At 44.5% G+C, this 16792-nt stretch overlaps 1 protein-coding gene across 2 annotated transcripts in view; it reads left to right on the top strand.

Annotated features, from left to right (window-relative positions):
• Positions 1 to 317: 317 nt before the first annotated feature.
• ANKHD1 (ankyrin repeat and KH domain containing 1) overlaps positions 318 to 16792 on the top strand; it is a 100617-nt gene continuing 84142 nt past the window's right edge. For both annotated transcript variants that reach the window (XM_042836428.1, XM_042836427.1), the window contains exons 1-2: positions 318 to 596; positions 14860 to 15013. In XM_042836428.1, the coding sequence (XP_042692362.1) occupies positions 318 to 596; positions 14860 to 15013 (433 nt within the window). The remainder of the gene's footprint in view (positions 597 to 14859; positions 15014 to 16792) is intronic.

The following is a 16792-nucleotide window of genomic DNA, read 5'->3' as shown; positions in this document are numbered from 1 at the left end:
CGAGTAGCCAATCGGCTCCCGGAAAGTTCAGGAAGCGAAGCCAGGGGAGCGGGGCGGGGCTGTGGGCTCAAACCGCCTCGGCGTGTGCTCTCAAGGCAGCATGCTGGGAACGCGTGACGTCACTCAGAGTGGCGGCAGCTCGGCCCAATAGCGCGCGGCCGTGGGACGCCCCAGGCCAATGGGTGCGGGCAGCGCGGCGGGTGGGCGGCGCGGCGGCGCGGCCGGGTAGGGTGTGAGAAGTTAGTGGCGCTGCTGCGGTGCCGTGAGGGACGGCGACGGCTGGGCTCTGCGAGCGGTGGCGGCCCCGGATCAGCGCGATGCTCACGGACGGCACCGCCGCCCCCCTCGGCGACGAGGAGATCGACTCGGTCGCTCCCCGCGCGCCGCCCGCCGCCGAGCCGCCCGCCGCGGCTGGGCCCTCCCCGCTAGGGCTGAGGGCCGTGCGCCTCTTCGGGGAGGCCGGGCCCGGCGGTCCCGGAGGCCCCGTCGCGCCCGCGGCCGGTGAGGCCGCCCTCGACTTCAAGCTGGCGGCCGCCGTGCTGCGGAGCGGGGGCGGCGGTGGAGGCTCCGGCAGCGACGAGGACGAGGTGTCCGAGGTGAGCGCTCCGCGCCGAGCCCGGCCGCCGCTTTCTGACAGAGCCGGCCTCCCGCCGCGCCCGGCCGTCGCCGCCGGCCCCGGGCGCTCTGCGCCGACCCGCCCGGCGCTGGGGGTCGCGGCCCGCTCCTCTCTCCGGCGCTGCGCCCGCCGGGCCTCACCGCGGCCGTAGGCGTGAGCCGCCGCACCAAAGCCGCGGGGGCGGGGTCCCTGCGCCCGGCACGGGGCCTTCCGCCGGGGCCGGGGGACGGGAGAGTGGGGTCGGCCCCGCCGCGGGTGGGCCCGGGCGGAGAGGAACGGCCGGGCCCTGCGCTCGCGGCCTCCTCTCGGCGAGCGGAGTGTGGGCGCGGGCCGACCTCAGGGAGAGGTTTCCACTTGGAGCCGTGTTCCGAACGCTAGGTGAGGTTCTCCCGCGAGCGGAGGGCATCTCTTCTGCCGCGGGAATGGAATGAAGCCTGCAGCCCCCAGTATTGTCGCGCTGGGCTATGGTGGGGGAATATACGGTTCCCAGACTGCTGAATTCCCGGTAGGTGCGGCTCTGTGGAGTAGAAGTGGTCTTTGCCCGACGTCCTCGTTCTGGAAGAAATGGAAGAGGGTAATGGAGGTGTTTCCCTTTGATCTGCCAAACCTGTGGAGGGTTCCAAGGGAAGGGTGTGTGGGAGGGACTAGAGCCCTATTCCTGCCCAATTGGAGCATTTTGGCTCTTGAAACTTGCATCTGGGACTGCTTTGTGTAGCCTAGGAAGATGTGGCCTCATCTGTGCACTCGTTGCACACCAAGGGGTGAATCTGACTGCCTTTGTTGTCAATTAGAAAGAAGTGCTAGGATTGCAATCACTGCTGTAGCACTTAATGTTGTTTTAGTGGGAGTTGGGGGAAAGTGGCCATCACTTGGAAGCATGTTGTAGCTTCGGTGTTTTGTGCCTCTGTGTGCTTCTGCAGGATGAGGAAGATGATAGCCAGTGCGATATGAGGGCCAGGAGTGGGTACTTAAGTGTGCACACATGTTTCTTTGGAGGAAATGGAAGAAGAGGAGCCTACATCTTTCCTCGTATGTCTAAATTTTCTCCCTTCCATTGTTCGTCTTTTGCCCAGCCCAGCTGAGCTCTGAATTAAAAAGTGATTAGACTGACAGAGACCCACGTTTCTGCTTTGCTTGTGGGTTGATACTGGACACATAAGTATGCTCAAAATCTAATGATCAAGCACATAAAACTCACTTGAGATGAATGATAGCAGTCTGGTGTTGTGAGCATGAGGTGGTACAGGATTACATGTTGAGTGGTCTTCCTCTTTTGGAAAGGTGGTAGGCCGGTCTGGAATGGATAGCACACAAGTAACTCAGGAGTTTCCGCTGCCTGGGATGTCTTTTATGTCTGCGGGCTCACATGTTAATGTATCCTTGAAAGTGCAACAGTAGTTACAGAACCTGGAAAATGATGTGGAATGGACTATGTAACAATGTTTGTTGCCCTCCTTGCAAGATGGAAATGGTGGAGCTCTGCAATTCTTTTTCAGCTCACCCTATTGTTTAAAGGATGTGAAGATTGAGCAGCTCAGGTGTTCATAAACATTCAATTGGTCTTCTGAGTAATAGCAAGCTTTAAGGTAGGAAGCAAAAAGAAGTTTCACAGTCAGCTGATAAACTAATATTGTTTGTTTGAAAAATCTGAGAAGAGCATTTTTTGAAATGTATCATCAAAATTAAGTTGAAGTTAAGGCACTTGGAGATTTGCAGAGTGAGGTTAGAGGAGTTGAGCCAATCTCTGAGACTGAACTTGCTTGGGGGATTCTTGGGTTTTGTGTCTCTGTGGGGAGCAATGTGCAGAAGAGACATGGATGGGAAAGATGTGCTTTGAGTCTCTCCAGCCTTGGTAGGTTGTGGAATATAGTTGTGAGGGCCAGAAGTGAATTTTCCATTTTCTTCTGTGAGTGTGAGAACGCAAGAAGCACCTGTTGCCAACGTGCTGTGGACTTTTTAGGGTTTTGACTTTTTGCCTTTTTTTGTCCTGGTTGTTTTGTTTTTTGAACAAAGACGAGACAACTGAACTATTGGGATGGAAAACTGCAGTTCTTGAGAAGCACTGCTTTGAAAGCCCAGTGACTGCTTAGACTGTGGTCTCATGTCATGAGTCACTGATCTGCGTGTATGCCTTCAGCTGCTACCACTGTGTGAAATTAGTGGGAATAAGAAGGGAGAATGAAATAAATAATGGGAGCGTTTCCCATGAGGCCCTAATCTGTGCTCTTTTCTCTACTTTTGAAGCCATGAAAATCATGGTGCAGTGTTCTGTAGGCTGTGCATCGGTATTTGGTTTTTGTTTCTTTGTATTAGTCTGAGTGTTATATGCTAAAGTAATTAGATTTTGTTAAAATGGCAGATTGAGTAGAAAAAAGTCGTCAGAGAATTTCAGGAAGATGAGTATAATGAAATTTTTATCTAGAGAAGGTAAAGAGCAATAATGTATTTTAGCTTAACTTTTCAGAAGATGTATTGTGTTACTTAAATTGGGTTTCCAGGTAGTTTTGGTGAGAATGCTGTCCCGTTTTTACAGGGGAGGCCAGTGAGGAGTGGGAGCTGTGTTTATCATGTGTTGCAAAATGGAGAGGAACGATGCAGCCTTCTGGTGTGGCAGATCAGTGCCTGCTTGCGAGAGGCACCAGGCAGCTGCTTCAGCTGCTTGGGAAAGCAAAGGCTGGACTGGCTGCTGTGTGACTGAGCTGCGAGAGGTCTGTAAGGAAAAATTCAAATGGAGTATTTTCTAGAATTACTAGTTAAAATTATCACATGCAAACAGAAACAATTGCAAGCTGAAGCATGCCTTTGGCCATGGAAAGAGGAGGCCAGGAGGCTTTCTGCTGTTCTTGTGTAGAATAGAAGGGAAGCCATGGTTCTCTGGGTGCTTGGAGAGACTTCCAGTTGTGTTCTAAGCAGCAGAGTGGCTCTGGCCTCGGTTCTTAGGAAGCAGTTTGGGATTTGGATGCAGTTGGCTACTTGCTTGGAGTGAAATTTTGGTGCATCCTTGAGTGCGTTCTTACCAGGCCTTGTGAGTTCTGCTGGCACTTAACAGTGGTGCCAAAGGCATGAGTGCAAAGCAGGCTCTGTGATACTGGTTGCGGAGCCTGCAGGTCAGGGTGAAGGCATGCTGTCAGGGCAGTGATTAATAGTGCACGTATGTGGAATCCATAGGGTCCTCAGTGGTGGAAGACTTCCGGCTGCAGGGCGTGCGGACTTCTACCAAACTCTGTCTTGGAAGAAAACTGGGCCGTAGGCATGTGGAGCTGAAGCAGGTGATAAATATGGCGCTGTTAGTGCTTGCAAGATTGTGTGGTTTGCTGATCTGTTGTGAATCAAGTATGGGAAGCCAGCTGTGGTGACAAATGTTCTGAAGGATCTCGGAGCTCTGTTCGGTACGTGGCCTTTGGGACGAGTGTGTAAGTGCAGCAAATGCCCCTGTGCTCCTCAGGGCTCAGCTGCCCCATACCAACCAGAGCCCACCAGCACATGTCTCGGGCTCTCTCTCCAGAGCAGGCCGCCTGCCTCCTCCAGCTTACCTTACTTAAGCTTCTACCTATTGCATAAGCCTCTGGGGATATTTACACAAAGCATAATTAAAAATCAGACATAACATACCTCCTACAATGGGCAGAATTATTAGTTGAATGGCATGACTCCAGATCGGTTCGGTACTTGGGGATTTTGTCTGGGGCTTAAGTCATTTTTTCACAAATTCTAGGTATTTTAACTTTAAAAAGATTTTTTTTGGGGGTGTTCAAGATAAATGCTTTGTTTTAAATTGGTAATGTAATCTATTAAAGTTATTGCTATGTCAGTGAACCCTGTTAACATGGCACTGCTTAAGTGGTCTAAACAATGTATGTCTGACTTGAGGTTAATTGAATGCTTACAAATTTCAGATTTATTGTATTATTTAAAATAACAGAAGTAGCATTTTCTGGACCATAAGGAATAGGAATTCAGAAAGTTTATTCAAATGAAGTTAAGCCAGGCAGAAAAGGCTTTCCTCTTTCCTCTGAAAATTTATCAGTTGGTGTTTTTCAGAACAAAATGGAAAACCTTCTGAAATTATTAATTGATAGAAAGCATGGTGGGATAACAGGGTTAGATTTCTGAAAGTATTCAGAGGCTTCATAATGCCAATAGCCATTTAATAGTGTATTCCCTCCTGCTCAGCCTGATTAGAATTGCAGAATATCCTGAGTTTGAAGGAACCCCTACGGATCATGGAGTCCAACTTCTGGCTCCATGCAGGAACGTGTGAAAACCAGACCACAGGAGAGCGTTGTCCAGATGCTTCTTGAACCCTACAAGTTCAGTGCCGTGTCTGCAGCCCCGGGAGCCCACTCCACGCCCACTGCCCTCTGGTGCAGAGCCTTCTCCAGATTTCCTGACCATCCTCCATCACAGCCCCATGTCAGTCCCTCGGGTGCTGGTTCTTGGGAAGTCCTGGTAGTTGTCGCCGTTACTTTGGCAGTCTGACCTGTGGTAGCCAGAACCAATCTGTTGACTTGTAGTTAATACTTCCTTTTCAATAACACTTAAAAATGAAATGATTTCTAATAGTTCTTGCAGTGTTCTGGTTTCCTTTCGGTGCACCTTGACCCAGTTGACTACATGACCTAAGATAAATGTCAGCAACCTTTTTAATGATAGCTATAGAAAATAGATATGTGAAACACTACTATATAATTATGTAAATATGCAGTGCATCCCCTTGTGAAGACTTACCAAAATTTAGCAGAATGCCTGTGTCTAGTTACAGGTTTCCTTATGGGTGCGAATTACTAGTTACTGTCTGGTAAAAGGGGAGCAGGGTCCATTTGGGCACTAGTGAAAAACAAGACTACAGCTGGCAAATGAGAAGACTACAGCTGCTCTCCCTTGGAATTGGCATTGGGATGCTCTCCTCGCTCCTGTCCTCATCTCAGAAGATTCTGAGATAGAGCTGTGAAGGCAGCAGGGTGATGCTGCTGCGACATTGTCCTGTGTGTAGAGGTCAAGCCATCCTTGTGACATTCAGTTAAGAAGAGTAGGTGTGGAGGGAAGGGAAGTAGGCGCTCCTTCTGCGCATGCGCACAGCCTGACCTTTACCTGGGAACAGCTACGTTACTGGCTTGGCGTGTTTGGTGAGGGAGTTCAGAACTGGGTTTTAGCCCCTGCAGGTGAGAAGGCTGTGTGGCTTTGATCTTAGTAGGTCATTTTGAGTTCTTGTAACGTGTGTGAAGATACTTCACATTAAGCTGTTGTTGGAGGGGAGCAGAAGTGACTCTCCACTTGAAACTGAGGAAAGTCTGGCAGGCATATAAGGCAACTTTCCCATGCTCATTTCTAAATCATAACTTCATGAAGCAGGTAAAATAACTTCATATGTTTGAGGACTATTTGCAGAACTCAGTGTGTAAGTTGAGTTCCAAAGCTGAAGTTTTAGTAACCTGCTTCATTTTTGCCTGCGTGGATCCTTGTGGATGGGTGGATAACAGCTCAAGTGCACTGTTGGAGATGCTGTCTGAAGTCCTTCTTAAAGCTCATCCTCCTAGCTGAGATGTCTGCTACCATAACTTGAACAAAACACTGATTTCTGAACTGTTATGTGAATTTAGGAATTTTTTGAAAAGTTTTGGCTTGAGGGGTTATTTTTAATGGAAACTTTTTCATTGATACCTCATGACCGTGGTCTTCTGTGATTAAAGATTAGTTTAACTTCTAAATGATAAAAATTCTGTTTTCTATAGCCACGGTATAATACCACACTGCTTCTGAATTAGAGGAGAATAGTGGATAGAGGTGAATTAATATTTGGACTTACAGATTAATTTTGTTAGGGTAGCATGCTTGTCTGAGCTATAACCTTTTGGTGCATGTTAGTAATAGAAAGCTCTTTGTTCTGTGTTTATTTTTTCTCCCTCTGGCAACTAGCTCTCCCTATTTGTTTTGGAGGTTTTGTTTTGGGTGTACTCAGAGGGATGGTGAGCAAGTGAGTTCCATGGAAGAAATGTACCATGTTGGAGGATATTGTCTTCCTTTTACTCTTGCACTTCATTACTTAATGTTAGTTGAGAAAGTATTGAGTTTTTTTTTTTTTTTTTAAGTTCTTAGGTGTATTTTCAATTGAAATACTCAAAAACTTCCTCATTTTTATTACAGTGTTCTGCATCTTCTTTTCAGATGTGTATAGAAAGCATTATTATAAAAAAATGAAATGAGAGGGTTGGTCCTGTGCTGAATCCTTCTTCTCTTAATTGCTTTTCATGGACTGAGACCACTTATTTTTCGCCCTTTTCTTTTAGGAGGGAGTTATGCAGCTTGTTGTTCAAACTTCTTTTTATCTTCAGCTCTTCCAGAGCACCCCTTCCCTGCAGCAGTGCCCTACACTTGGTGACGTTGCGCAGGGTTGAGTTACTGCGTTGTGTCTGTTGCAGGAGTAGGTGGGAATGAAGACGGGTGGCTGTCTGTTCCCACCAGGAGGAATTTGGAAAGTTACTAAGCCGTGCCAGTCTGCAGGAGAGGTGATTCACTGTTTGTCAAGTAAAAATTGATGTTTTACTGCATGATGAACCGTGTGCCAGCTGAAAAGTCCCTCTGAATTTTCCTGGGTGTTTTTTTTCTTTTTTCTCTAGGTACTAAGCTTCAACTAGACCCATGCGTTATTCTCATTTGCCTTCAGTAAAACAGAGGGATTACTAATTAACTAAGAGTTTCCTCCAGGAAAATCCCTAACCCTGTTGAACTCTTCCCTTTTCAAATTAATGAATAAAATAATGACCTTACATGGCTAGTAGGTGGCAAATCCACTGTTTGATCCAGGTAGAAGGAGGAGATGGGCTGCTGGGGCTGAGTGATCTGTGCGACATTGTGGCATCCTTGGAGCTCACTGCTCTGGGTGTGTGTGCTTTCAGTGTGACAAGATAGCGTGGGGAAAGGGTGTCCATGAAATGGCCACTTAACATCTTGGAATTGTCAGTTAAAGGTCAGTGCTGTGTATGGACTGCACACCTTTTACTTGTTTTTCTCAAGTAGTTACACTTCAAAGCCCTTTTACTGCCGCCTGTAGTTTTCAGTGGAGTGTACTTTAGATGTGTGGGATCTGTGCTGTGTTGTTCAGTATGCTGGGTGTTTTAAATGGCTCTCTGATGGGTCAGTAGTTACGTGATGGATTTTGCTGCTTTTGCAGTGGCAGAGCCCCCACAAACTCATTAATACAGGCCTTGGAAAATGTCTGCCACTAGCTTCGGCTGTGAGAATGGAGGAAAGGCCGGTGTGAATTTCAGTTTGATATGAGCCTGTAGGTAACTTAGCATTTAGGTATTTTGAATGTTGACCCTCCTCTCTGCCTGAAAGAGAGATTGATGTGGGAATGGGTTATCAAATTATTGGACGAGGGTGTATTCATGGGATTCATATGTATGATTTTGAGTGCTGGATCACTGTACGCCTCTGGAGTGATGGCAGACCTGGGAAAGTCATCTACACTTTAATTAAGCTTGTGTGTTGATATATGTAAGATGTTTCTTGAAGAGATGGCTCGGAACACTTGCTGTCTCAGTGGGTGTGAGCTTTTACATCAGAATCATAGAATCACATAAACAAATTGAATTTGTTTCCCTCACTTGATTCAATTCCAAACACTAAAACACTTGAGCAAAGAAGCCCTGGCTACGCTGAAACCAGAGACCTGCTTTAGATTGTAGTCAGTTAGAATATTGAGTTACACCTGTTGTTTCTTGGGCTGACATGTTGGGAAAGAAGAGGGGCTGTTTCTACAGGACTATTTTTCTAATAGGTGCTTACCTGTTATAGCAGTGGATAAAACTGAACACTGAAAACATGACTTAGAGTGGGTTGAAACATGAAAGCAAGTAGTGCTTAGTGTAAGTTCTCATTTCAGATAGTAAGATCTGCTTGTCTCCATTTGGTCTTTGGTATGAAGACCATACATGTCATTAACAGGCTCTTGGTTTAGTGTGAATTTTGAATGACTGTTGGTTTCAGTTCTGTAAATGGCAGCTCCTAGTTGCAAAAGGAGATTCTTCTGTGAATTAGGAAAACTTATTCATAATTCTGTTTCTTTTTAACAGACATTGAATACGTGGTTGCTTTTTTTTTTTTTTTTAAGTGACTGAAAGGAGCAGCACTTCCTGTAATAAAATTCTTTTAACATTGCCTGCCTTGTATCAGGAGGGTGCAACCATGGAACTATGGCGATAGTTGTATGTTGGGTCAGCTGTTTTAATAAAAATGAATTGCAGATTTCTTATTTGTGGGCAGATTTGTCCAGAGGCTGACAGATGATATGTGATACAGTGCAGTCCGTAGTATCTAAAGCTACTTAAATTGGCATGGTGTAAGCTAGTGCCTGTAGATTGCTTAAGAGAGGTATTGGGTAAGTGGTTAATTTTGCCTGAATCTTTTGACAGACATTTGATCATGAATCCTGCTTTTGCATTTTCTGGTATTATTAAGAAAGTACAAGGAGATGGAAACCCTAAGATGATTAATCTCTGGCATGGGAGAGTAGTCCCACACAACCTTAGCTTTTATTTATTCCTTTATCTGCATGTTTCAGGCAGAAGCCGAATCTGTGAGAATTGCCTAGTTCCTTGGGGTGCTGGGCTTGAGGTCCTTGGCTAGAGCTGACTTGCTGGAGAGGAGCTGCTTAGGGATGTTGGGTCTGCCTTGCTGCTGGAGCACCTTAGGCCTCCTATGTGGTCACAGGTGAATGCCATCTTCATTTGGTATATGTCAGCACTAGTTTTATGTGCACATGTCTGACTTCAGGACCAGGACTTTGTGTCTGATATGGTAGCACTGTGTCCACTCTCATGTTACCTTTGTAGCAGCATTTGCAAAACGAATTGCTATTTTGAAATAAGATTAGGGCCCGGTTCTCGTAGCTGCTTGCGTCATTATTGAATAACTGCTGAATGTATATTGGAATAGAGGCTGTCTTTCAGATAATCCAGATGTAGTTTAGTCAACTTTCTATTGTAGTTGGAGCTAAATGGGTTTGAGCCATCTGATTGCTGTCAGCAAAAGCAACTCTTTGCAGAGCTCAGGCAGTGTGCAGGTACTAACTAACAGCTCCCCTGAAACTTGGGGTCAGGCAGTTACGAGGGTTGTAGCCGCAAGAAGAGCTAACATGATTTGGTGGCTTGCTCTTTCCAGAAGGAAGATGTTCCAGCTCCTAAATCGCTGCCTTTGTAAGCTGGAAATTCAGTAGAGTGGTAGAAAACTATCAGCTCCCTTTTTTCCCCCTGAGTTTTCTGCCATTTCAGTGTTAATTCATCTCATGAGGATGTTTGATATCTGCCTCACTTGTCATAGGGTGAGCAGTGACTGGAAATGATGCTTCAGCCATGCTGGGCATTCTCTGCTGATGCAGTGATATCTCCAAGTATGTGGTAACTGCTGAGTGCTGGCAGTAGCCCTAGTAAGCACAAGATCCAGAACTGGAAGATATGTGGTGATTAATAGGTTTTAGTGACTTAAATTATCTTGAGCTGTTTTAAATTGAAGAAACAGCCTTCAGAATTTACAATTCAAACCTTAACGGAGATGGTGTATTTCCATAATTATGGCTGAATTGTCATTGGAGCCATTCATACTGACTCTGAAGTGTTTTTCCCTTAGCTTTGAAGTGCCAAGGGAAGGTAGCATACTGAGGTCCCTCTGGAAGTTTTATGGAAATGTCTGTGTTCCTGTATGCTTTTCTGTCTTTTAACCCTGCTCTTGAGAATGAAATAGTAGTGCCAAGATTATACCTCAGTACCGGTGTAAGAATATGTGACCGATATTGTTGAGTTTTGAGGGATCGATGTTGAGAAGTACTGCTTATAGCAGAGCTAAGTGAGGCCTGGTACTGTGTGAGTCTGCCCCAGGACTGGGAATGAGGCTCCCAGTGGAGCCTGGTGAGGGGTCTGGAGCACAAGTCTTATGAGGAGCGGCTGAGGGAGCTGGGATTGTTCAGTGTGGAGAAGAGGAGGCTCAGGGGAGACCTCATTGCACTCTACAACTTCCTGAAGGGAAGTTTGATTCATAGAAAGTGCTGTACATCTTAATTATGAAATGAAAATAGTTTAAATGTAGATGGTCTATTTCCACTTCATGAACTTTCAGCCTGAGATACAGGCTTTCCAAAATAAGCTGAGTCCCTGTGTACGTCAGTATATATTTGAGACACATGCAAATTGAATTGGTATAGAAATAACTAGGAATGGTAACCCAATTCAGAAACTGGGTAGTAGTTTATTGGCAGTGTGATTTTGCTTGAGGGTCTGCAGCCCTGTGGACACTCCAGGTGCAAGGCATGGAGGCCTGGCTCCACAGAAGTGTTTGTTGCTCACTGCAAGTTCTGGGAAGTGATTTCCTAGCAGCTTTGTCCTACCTATGGACTCCCTTTGTCAAGGTGCTCTTCCAGAAGCAGTGGTTTGGCACACAGGAAAGCAAGAGATGGAGTGAGCAGTCCTTGTGGCTGCCCTTGTGTGCCAGAGGAGGGATGGTGCGGGAGCGGCCTCAGCAGGAGGCATTTCCATCACTGGTCCGTCCTGTCAGGAGCAAGCTGGTGGGAGCAGTCCAAGCTATTCTGGGAAAATACTGCTTTTGTCAGTAACCTGCAACAAAAAAGTAATAATAATTTCAGCGCAGCACCAAAAAGATCAGTTTAGACTTGAAAACAGAAGTGTGCTCCTAACCTTATATGCCTTTGCCAATCTTAGAAGAATGGCTAATGTTATTTTTGATGTTAGCGCTTGCCAAGTTGCCTTTTCGTTCCCCTGGCCCGGGGTGAACTTGCGGTATTAACGTATAAATACTGTTGGAGCTGAGTCCAGATAGCTGTGAATGTGGCTGGGGGGGGGGAGGACCCCGTGGTGTAACTGGATCTGCAGAGCTGAGGGATTGCTGCAGCCTTTGGCAGGATGTCAGACAAGCCCTTCGTTCTCCTGGGTGAGGTGCAGTGCTGCAGTGGTGCTCAGGTCCCACACAGTGTGTTGGGAGTGTTACTGGGAATCGTTCCTGCTCATAATAAGGTTGGGAATTGGAGTGATGTCTTGAGTACGTGTATTCCTGATGAGCCTTACCAAGTAAGGTGCTTATCAACTGCAACTTGCAAAATAATCCAAAAACAGCACGGTGACCAGTGACTCTTTCACTTTGCTATGGATCTGTTTATGGCGGAGTACCTAAATCTGCAATATGAGTGCTGTATTAAAGTAAAATTTATTTGGTTATGTTTGTTTTTTTTTGGTAATGTATTTGACATTGTTTGGTTGTTATGTGATCATCATAGGTCGCTTTCGTTCACAAGTGGCATCTTGTTGATGTGGTCATTTTTGCTCTGCTGTTAGTGAGAAGGTATTCATCCCCTGTCTGTGTGAGAGACTACAGCTGCAGAAACATCAGATGTTCTGACTTGAAAATGCATTGAAACTTCTGAAAGATTGGCAATGGCACAAATGCTTTAACATGTCACGTGTGGAATTTCTGTTTTCAGAGTCAAGTTATGTTTGTATTCTGGATATGTTACTAAAACTTACTAAAACAATCAGAACAAAAGCTAACAGTTGATGCTGGTATGAGCTTTGCCTAGGGTGCTGTCAGGCTGTGCAGAGGCTGAAGGATAAGCATGTCAGAAGACAGTCTGAAAGTTTCTGGGTTATTTGTTGTTCTGATGTGTGGTTGTATTTTCGCATCTTTTGGTACATTTTCAAAAGGGGAGAGGGTTACATAATGTTCAGCAGTGTAATTGGAAAAGGGGAAAACAAACCAAAATGCAGTGCAGTACAGCTGCTTCTATGGACTTCTCCGCTATGTACAGTGTGCAGTCACTTGTATACATGGTGGTATTTTTCTACCCGTCGGTAGGTCATGTGTGCTGTGGCAGCAGGAATAATATTTCTGGTGCATTGAGGAAGCAGAGTTCCCTGTGTAGTCTTAGGGGAGAATAATGAAATACCTTGAAGTGCTCCTGTAGATAATTGTCAGTTTTTCCCCAAGATATCTTTGCTTCAGACCTTATTCCAGCAGGGAGTCCTTATGTGGGCCAGATGAACTTAATCCACATGTGAATTCTGCAGAGGGGAGTTTTAGTGCAGGGATACGTGTCATGAACCAGCAGTGTGCATGTGCAGCCCTGAAGGCCAATGGTGTCTTGGTTTCCATCAGCAGAGGGGTGGCAGCAGGGAGAGGGACAGGATTGTCCAAGTGTGGGAATCCCCAGCACAGGAAAGATGTGGAGCTGTTGGAGAGAGTCTGGAGGAGGGCCACAGAGATGATCTAGGGGCTGGAGCACCTCTCCTAGAAAGCGATAGGACAAGGGGAAATGGTTTTAAACTAAAGGAAGGGATGATTAGATTAGATGTCGGGGGAGGGGGGGAATTCTAACTGAGAGGGTGCTGAGGTCTTGGAACAGGTTGCTCAGAGAGGTTGTGGTTGCCCTATCCCTGGAAGTGTTTAAGGCCAGGATGGATGGGGTCCTGGGTAATCTGATCTAGCACCTAGTGTAGTGGCTGGCAACCTTGCCTGTGGGAAGAGGGCTGGAACCTGATGATCCTTGGAGATCCCTTCCAACCCAAGCCATTCTGTGGTTTCTGTGATTTCATTCTATGGTTTTTATGACTTTTGCTGTTTATCGTAAGTAGATCTTCTTGCTTTGCAGTAAAAATGTTTATCACTAATTTAGGTCGTTGATTTTCTGCTTTTCTTCCTCTTGGCTCTTAACACTGACCATTCTCTTTGTTTTAAGACTTTCGTGTCTTGTCTGGGATTAATTTAGGAGACTTGCTGCTTAAAGCTGTAGGTCACAGCCTGCTGTCTGACCTTTAATGTTTGTGTGTGGATGTACAAGGTACAGTTCCTGTAAGTTAGGCAACATCGTGCAGATGTGGGACTAACAATCTGTTTTCCTGAAAGCTACTCTTACTACCTCCTTCGGTGAATGCAGTTCTCGTATTCATGTGTGACCATTGCATTGCACTGGGCACCTGCTGATTGGGATAATGTTACGGGACGTTTACATATTAACAAGGGACAGACATTAACTCAGGTGATCTTGAATAGCAGTGTTACATGCAGCTTTCCAGACTCATGAACACCCTTCATGTGATGGGGCGTTTTACCGAGCTTGTTGTTGGGCCTGCTTTGATTTTTTTGAAGCACGAACTGTACATTTCCCGAAGCGTTGTGTGATAGCACTGAATGTGGTGGTTGCTTACTACTGATATGGAAGAGATAGTGGAAAGAATTAAGGGAAAACAGAGGAAGGAAGATGGGATTGGGATGTGGAGTGAGAAAGGACAGCAACATGTATGTCTCATTTCTGATGGATACCAAAGACACCAGTAGCGTTGAATGGATAATTATGGAATGATATCCCTGTTTTGATGTAAAAATATTGCTGAAAATAGAAGGAGTTTTGTCTGCACTTGAGACAGATTCTGAAATGTAGTTCTGTTCTCATTAGAGTATGAGTCAGGTATCCTCCTTGTTTACGCCGGCAAGCTGTCCTAAAACTACATTGTGTTATGTTGAGTAATTCCATGAGCTTGTGTTTGGAGATCACGTGGACTGGCAATGGGACAGCATTATTGCTGCTTCGTTGGAGTACCTGCTTGCTTAATTGTTCTGTGTATCTGATCTAGTCTAGAAAATGTTGATGACTGGGGTAATATTAAGTGCCAGTGTGGAAACAATTGTTCTGGTTTGAATCGTCATTGACTATCTTGTTTGTATTCAAAACAGAAAATCCTTGTGCAGTGTTAGTTGAAATAATATTTCAGAAGGGAACTGAAAGGTATTTTGGGAAATCATTGGGTCCATCCCTGGCTTTCAGAAAGGTTCAGCTGTACTGAAGTCATTACTGGTGGCTGTTTTCTGTAATAACAAAGTGCATTTCTGCTGACAAAGGTGCCACAGCTCCTTGTGGCAGTCTGTTCTGCTGGTTAACTGTGCAAACATCCATAACATTTATTTTCAGTATTTAATCTGAGTTTCAGCTCTTTAATCTGTAGTTTCAGCTCTTGTCAGTTATTATTTTTAGGATAAGCTATTTCTCGTGTAGAGTTCTTTATTTTAGCATTTCATCTACCTTTCTAGTGAGTTGACCAAATAACTTCTAAGGTTCTATCTAATAATTTGTATGCTTCAAGTATTATGATATTACAGTTAAATTCCTTTATATATTTTGTGATTTCTAGATTTGTTATAAAATGTGAAAAATGGTAAAACTGTTTATCTAACTTGTCAAACAGGTTGAATCATTTATTTTGGACCAAGAAGATCTTGATAACCCTGTACTTAAAACCACGTCAGAGTTGTTCTTATCGAGCGCTGCAGAAGGTGCGGACTTGAGAGCTGTGGATCCAGAAACGCAAGCAAGACTAGAAGCCTTACTGGAGGCAGCAGGTACTTTATTTGTGTAGTATTTTACTTTTTTTCTGAAAATAACTTGCACACAGGCCTGGCAACCTGTAAATTTTGACCCTAGTGAAGTCCAGAAACTTACTGTGATTATGTGAATATGAGCATAACAATAAGCTCATAATTCTTACAGGTGCTGAGGGTCTCTTGGTTCACTGTTTCTGTATGCATAAGGTTAGAAAGGTTCATTTGAGTGAAGTGGTGTTTCACTGACCAGGTGATATTACATGTGTACCTGAGGGAGGGTTACAGAGGAGAGAAAGAGAGAAGGAAAACAGTATCTTTCTTTGTGCTGCTTTGTTCAGTATATAACTATTAACGAATTACTCCAGAAAATTGCGGATGAAATAGTAGTTACTGTTTGAATTTCACAAAAATCTGTTTTGATTCTGTAGGCCTGTGATATGGATTTTGAAAAATACAGATTTAATGTTCTTGCTACAGAAACAGACTAGATAAAAACAGTGACTTACTTACATTTGTTTCTTCTATGGTAGAGCTTGACTAATGAAGTCTTTCCAAGTTTTGTGTCACAGATATTTGCAGTGAAATTGGAAGTGACTCATCTTTCCAAAACTGAAGGACAAAAAGTTGTGAAAACCCTGCTTTGAAAGAAATCCCATTTGATCGTTATGCGTATATATTCTGAATTTTTTGACCAGTCTTAGGAAATAGAAACAGTAGTATTTGTTTGCAAGTGTTCAGGCATAATGCTGTCTACAGTCTTAAGGAATGTCAGGATGAGGAAACAAAGAGAGCAAGGGATTTGCTTTGCATTTTGAATGTGAAAAGAATTATATACCTTTTTGTCAGCAGAAAATTGCAATGCCTTAATTAAAGGTGGACCTCTAAAATTAATCAAACTGGGTGTAACTGTTGTGGCTCAAACTTTGCTTTGCAGGGAATATAGAATATATCTGGGATTTTCTGGACACTCAAGAATATTTGTGTAATGGACCCCTTTTTTCATTTAATGAAAATCAGTCGCAGTTCCTCTCAAGTTCCTCTCAGGTACCTGATGGCTGATGTGTCCTAAAACCTGCTGCTAGCTTTATAAATTGTCCATGGAAATAGCTGATGGCTGGTGTAAGCACATACCTCAACTACCCTCACATCTTACTCGAAGGTTAAAATGTTCAAAATGATTTCACATTTTTTGACATACGTGTGTATGTATGTTTGTGTGTATGTATATACACAATGTATCATTGCTTTTTATTATGTTTGTGAGACTGCTTCCTTTAGGTTTCTAGATAGCAGTTTGCTGCTTGTCCGCAGGATTAGATGAATCATTTTTAATCTGGGAGTCCCATGCTTTGATTTCCTATATGTTTGAGTATTTCCTAATACTCAGACGTGCAGACAGTGGACAGAACAGAAAAGTAAACTTTGTTGGAGGGCTTTTTTTGGGCTCCATCTCCTTCTCAAATAGACAGGACAAAATTCATGCCATTTGATCAATTGATGAGTGTGTGAGGTTGAAAGACCAAAAGCACTCATGAAGAAGTCCACCAGTTAAGGATTTCTTGTCTATACCACTGTGAATTTGAACACTGAAAATATCTGAACACTAAAAGTATTGGGAGAAAACACTGAGGGCCTAGTAGCTTGTTGATAAAAGCTGTACATTGAAGGTGACTGGAAAATAAGCTTGTGCTTCTGGGAGATGTTTTAGATGTTTTTGCAGGGGTTTGCACTGATCTGGGTAATTTGGCTGAAAATGCCCTTCCAAGTCTTAAGTAAGGTATTCAGGCACAACAAACC

The sequence above is a fragment of the Centrocercus urophasianus genome, unplaced genomic scaffold, assembly GCF_019232065.1.
Source record: "Centrocercus urophasianus isolate 14NV4802_14NV808 unplaced genomic scaffold, USGS_Curo_1.0 seq_60, whole genome shotgun sequence".
Taxonomy (NCBI): Eukaryota; Metazoa; Chordata; class Aves; order Galliformes; family Phasianidae; genus Centrocercus; species Centrocercus urophasianus.
This window is presented reverse-complemented; position numbering and strand designations above follow the sequence as displayed.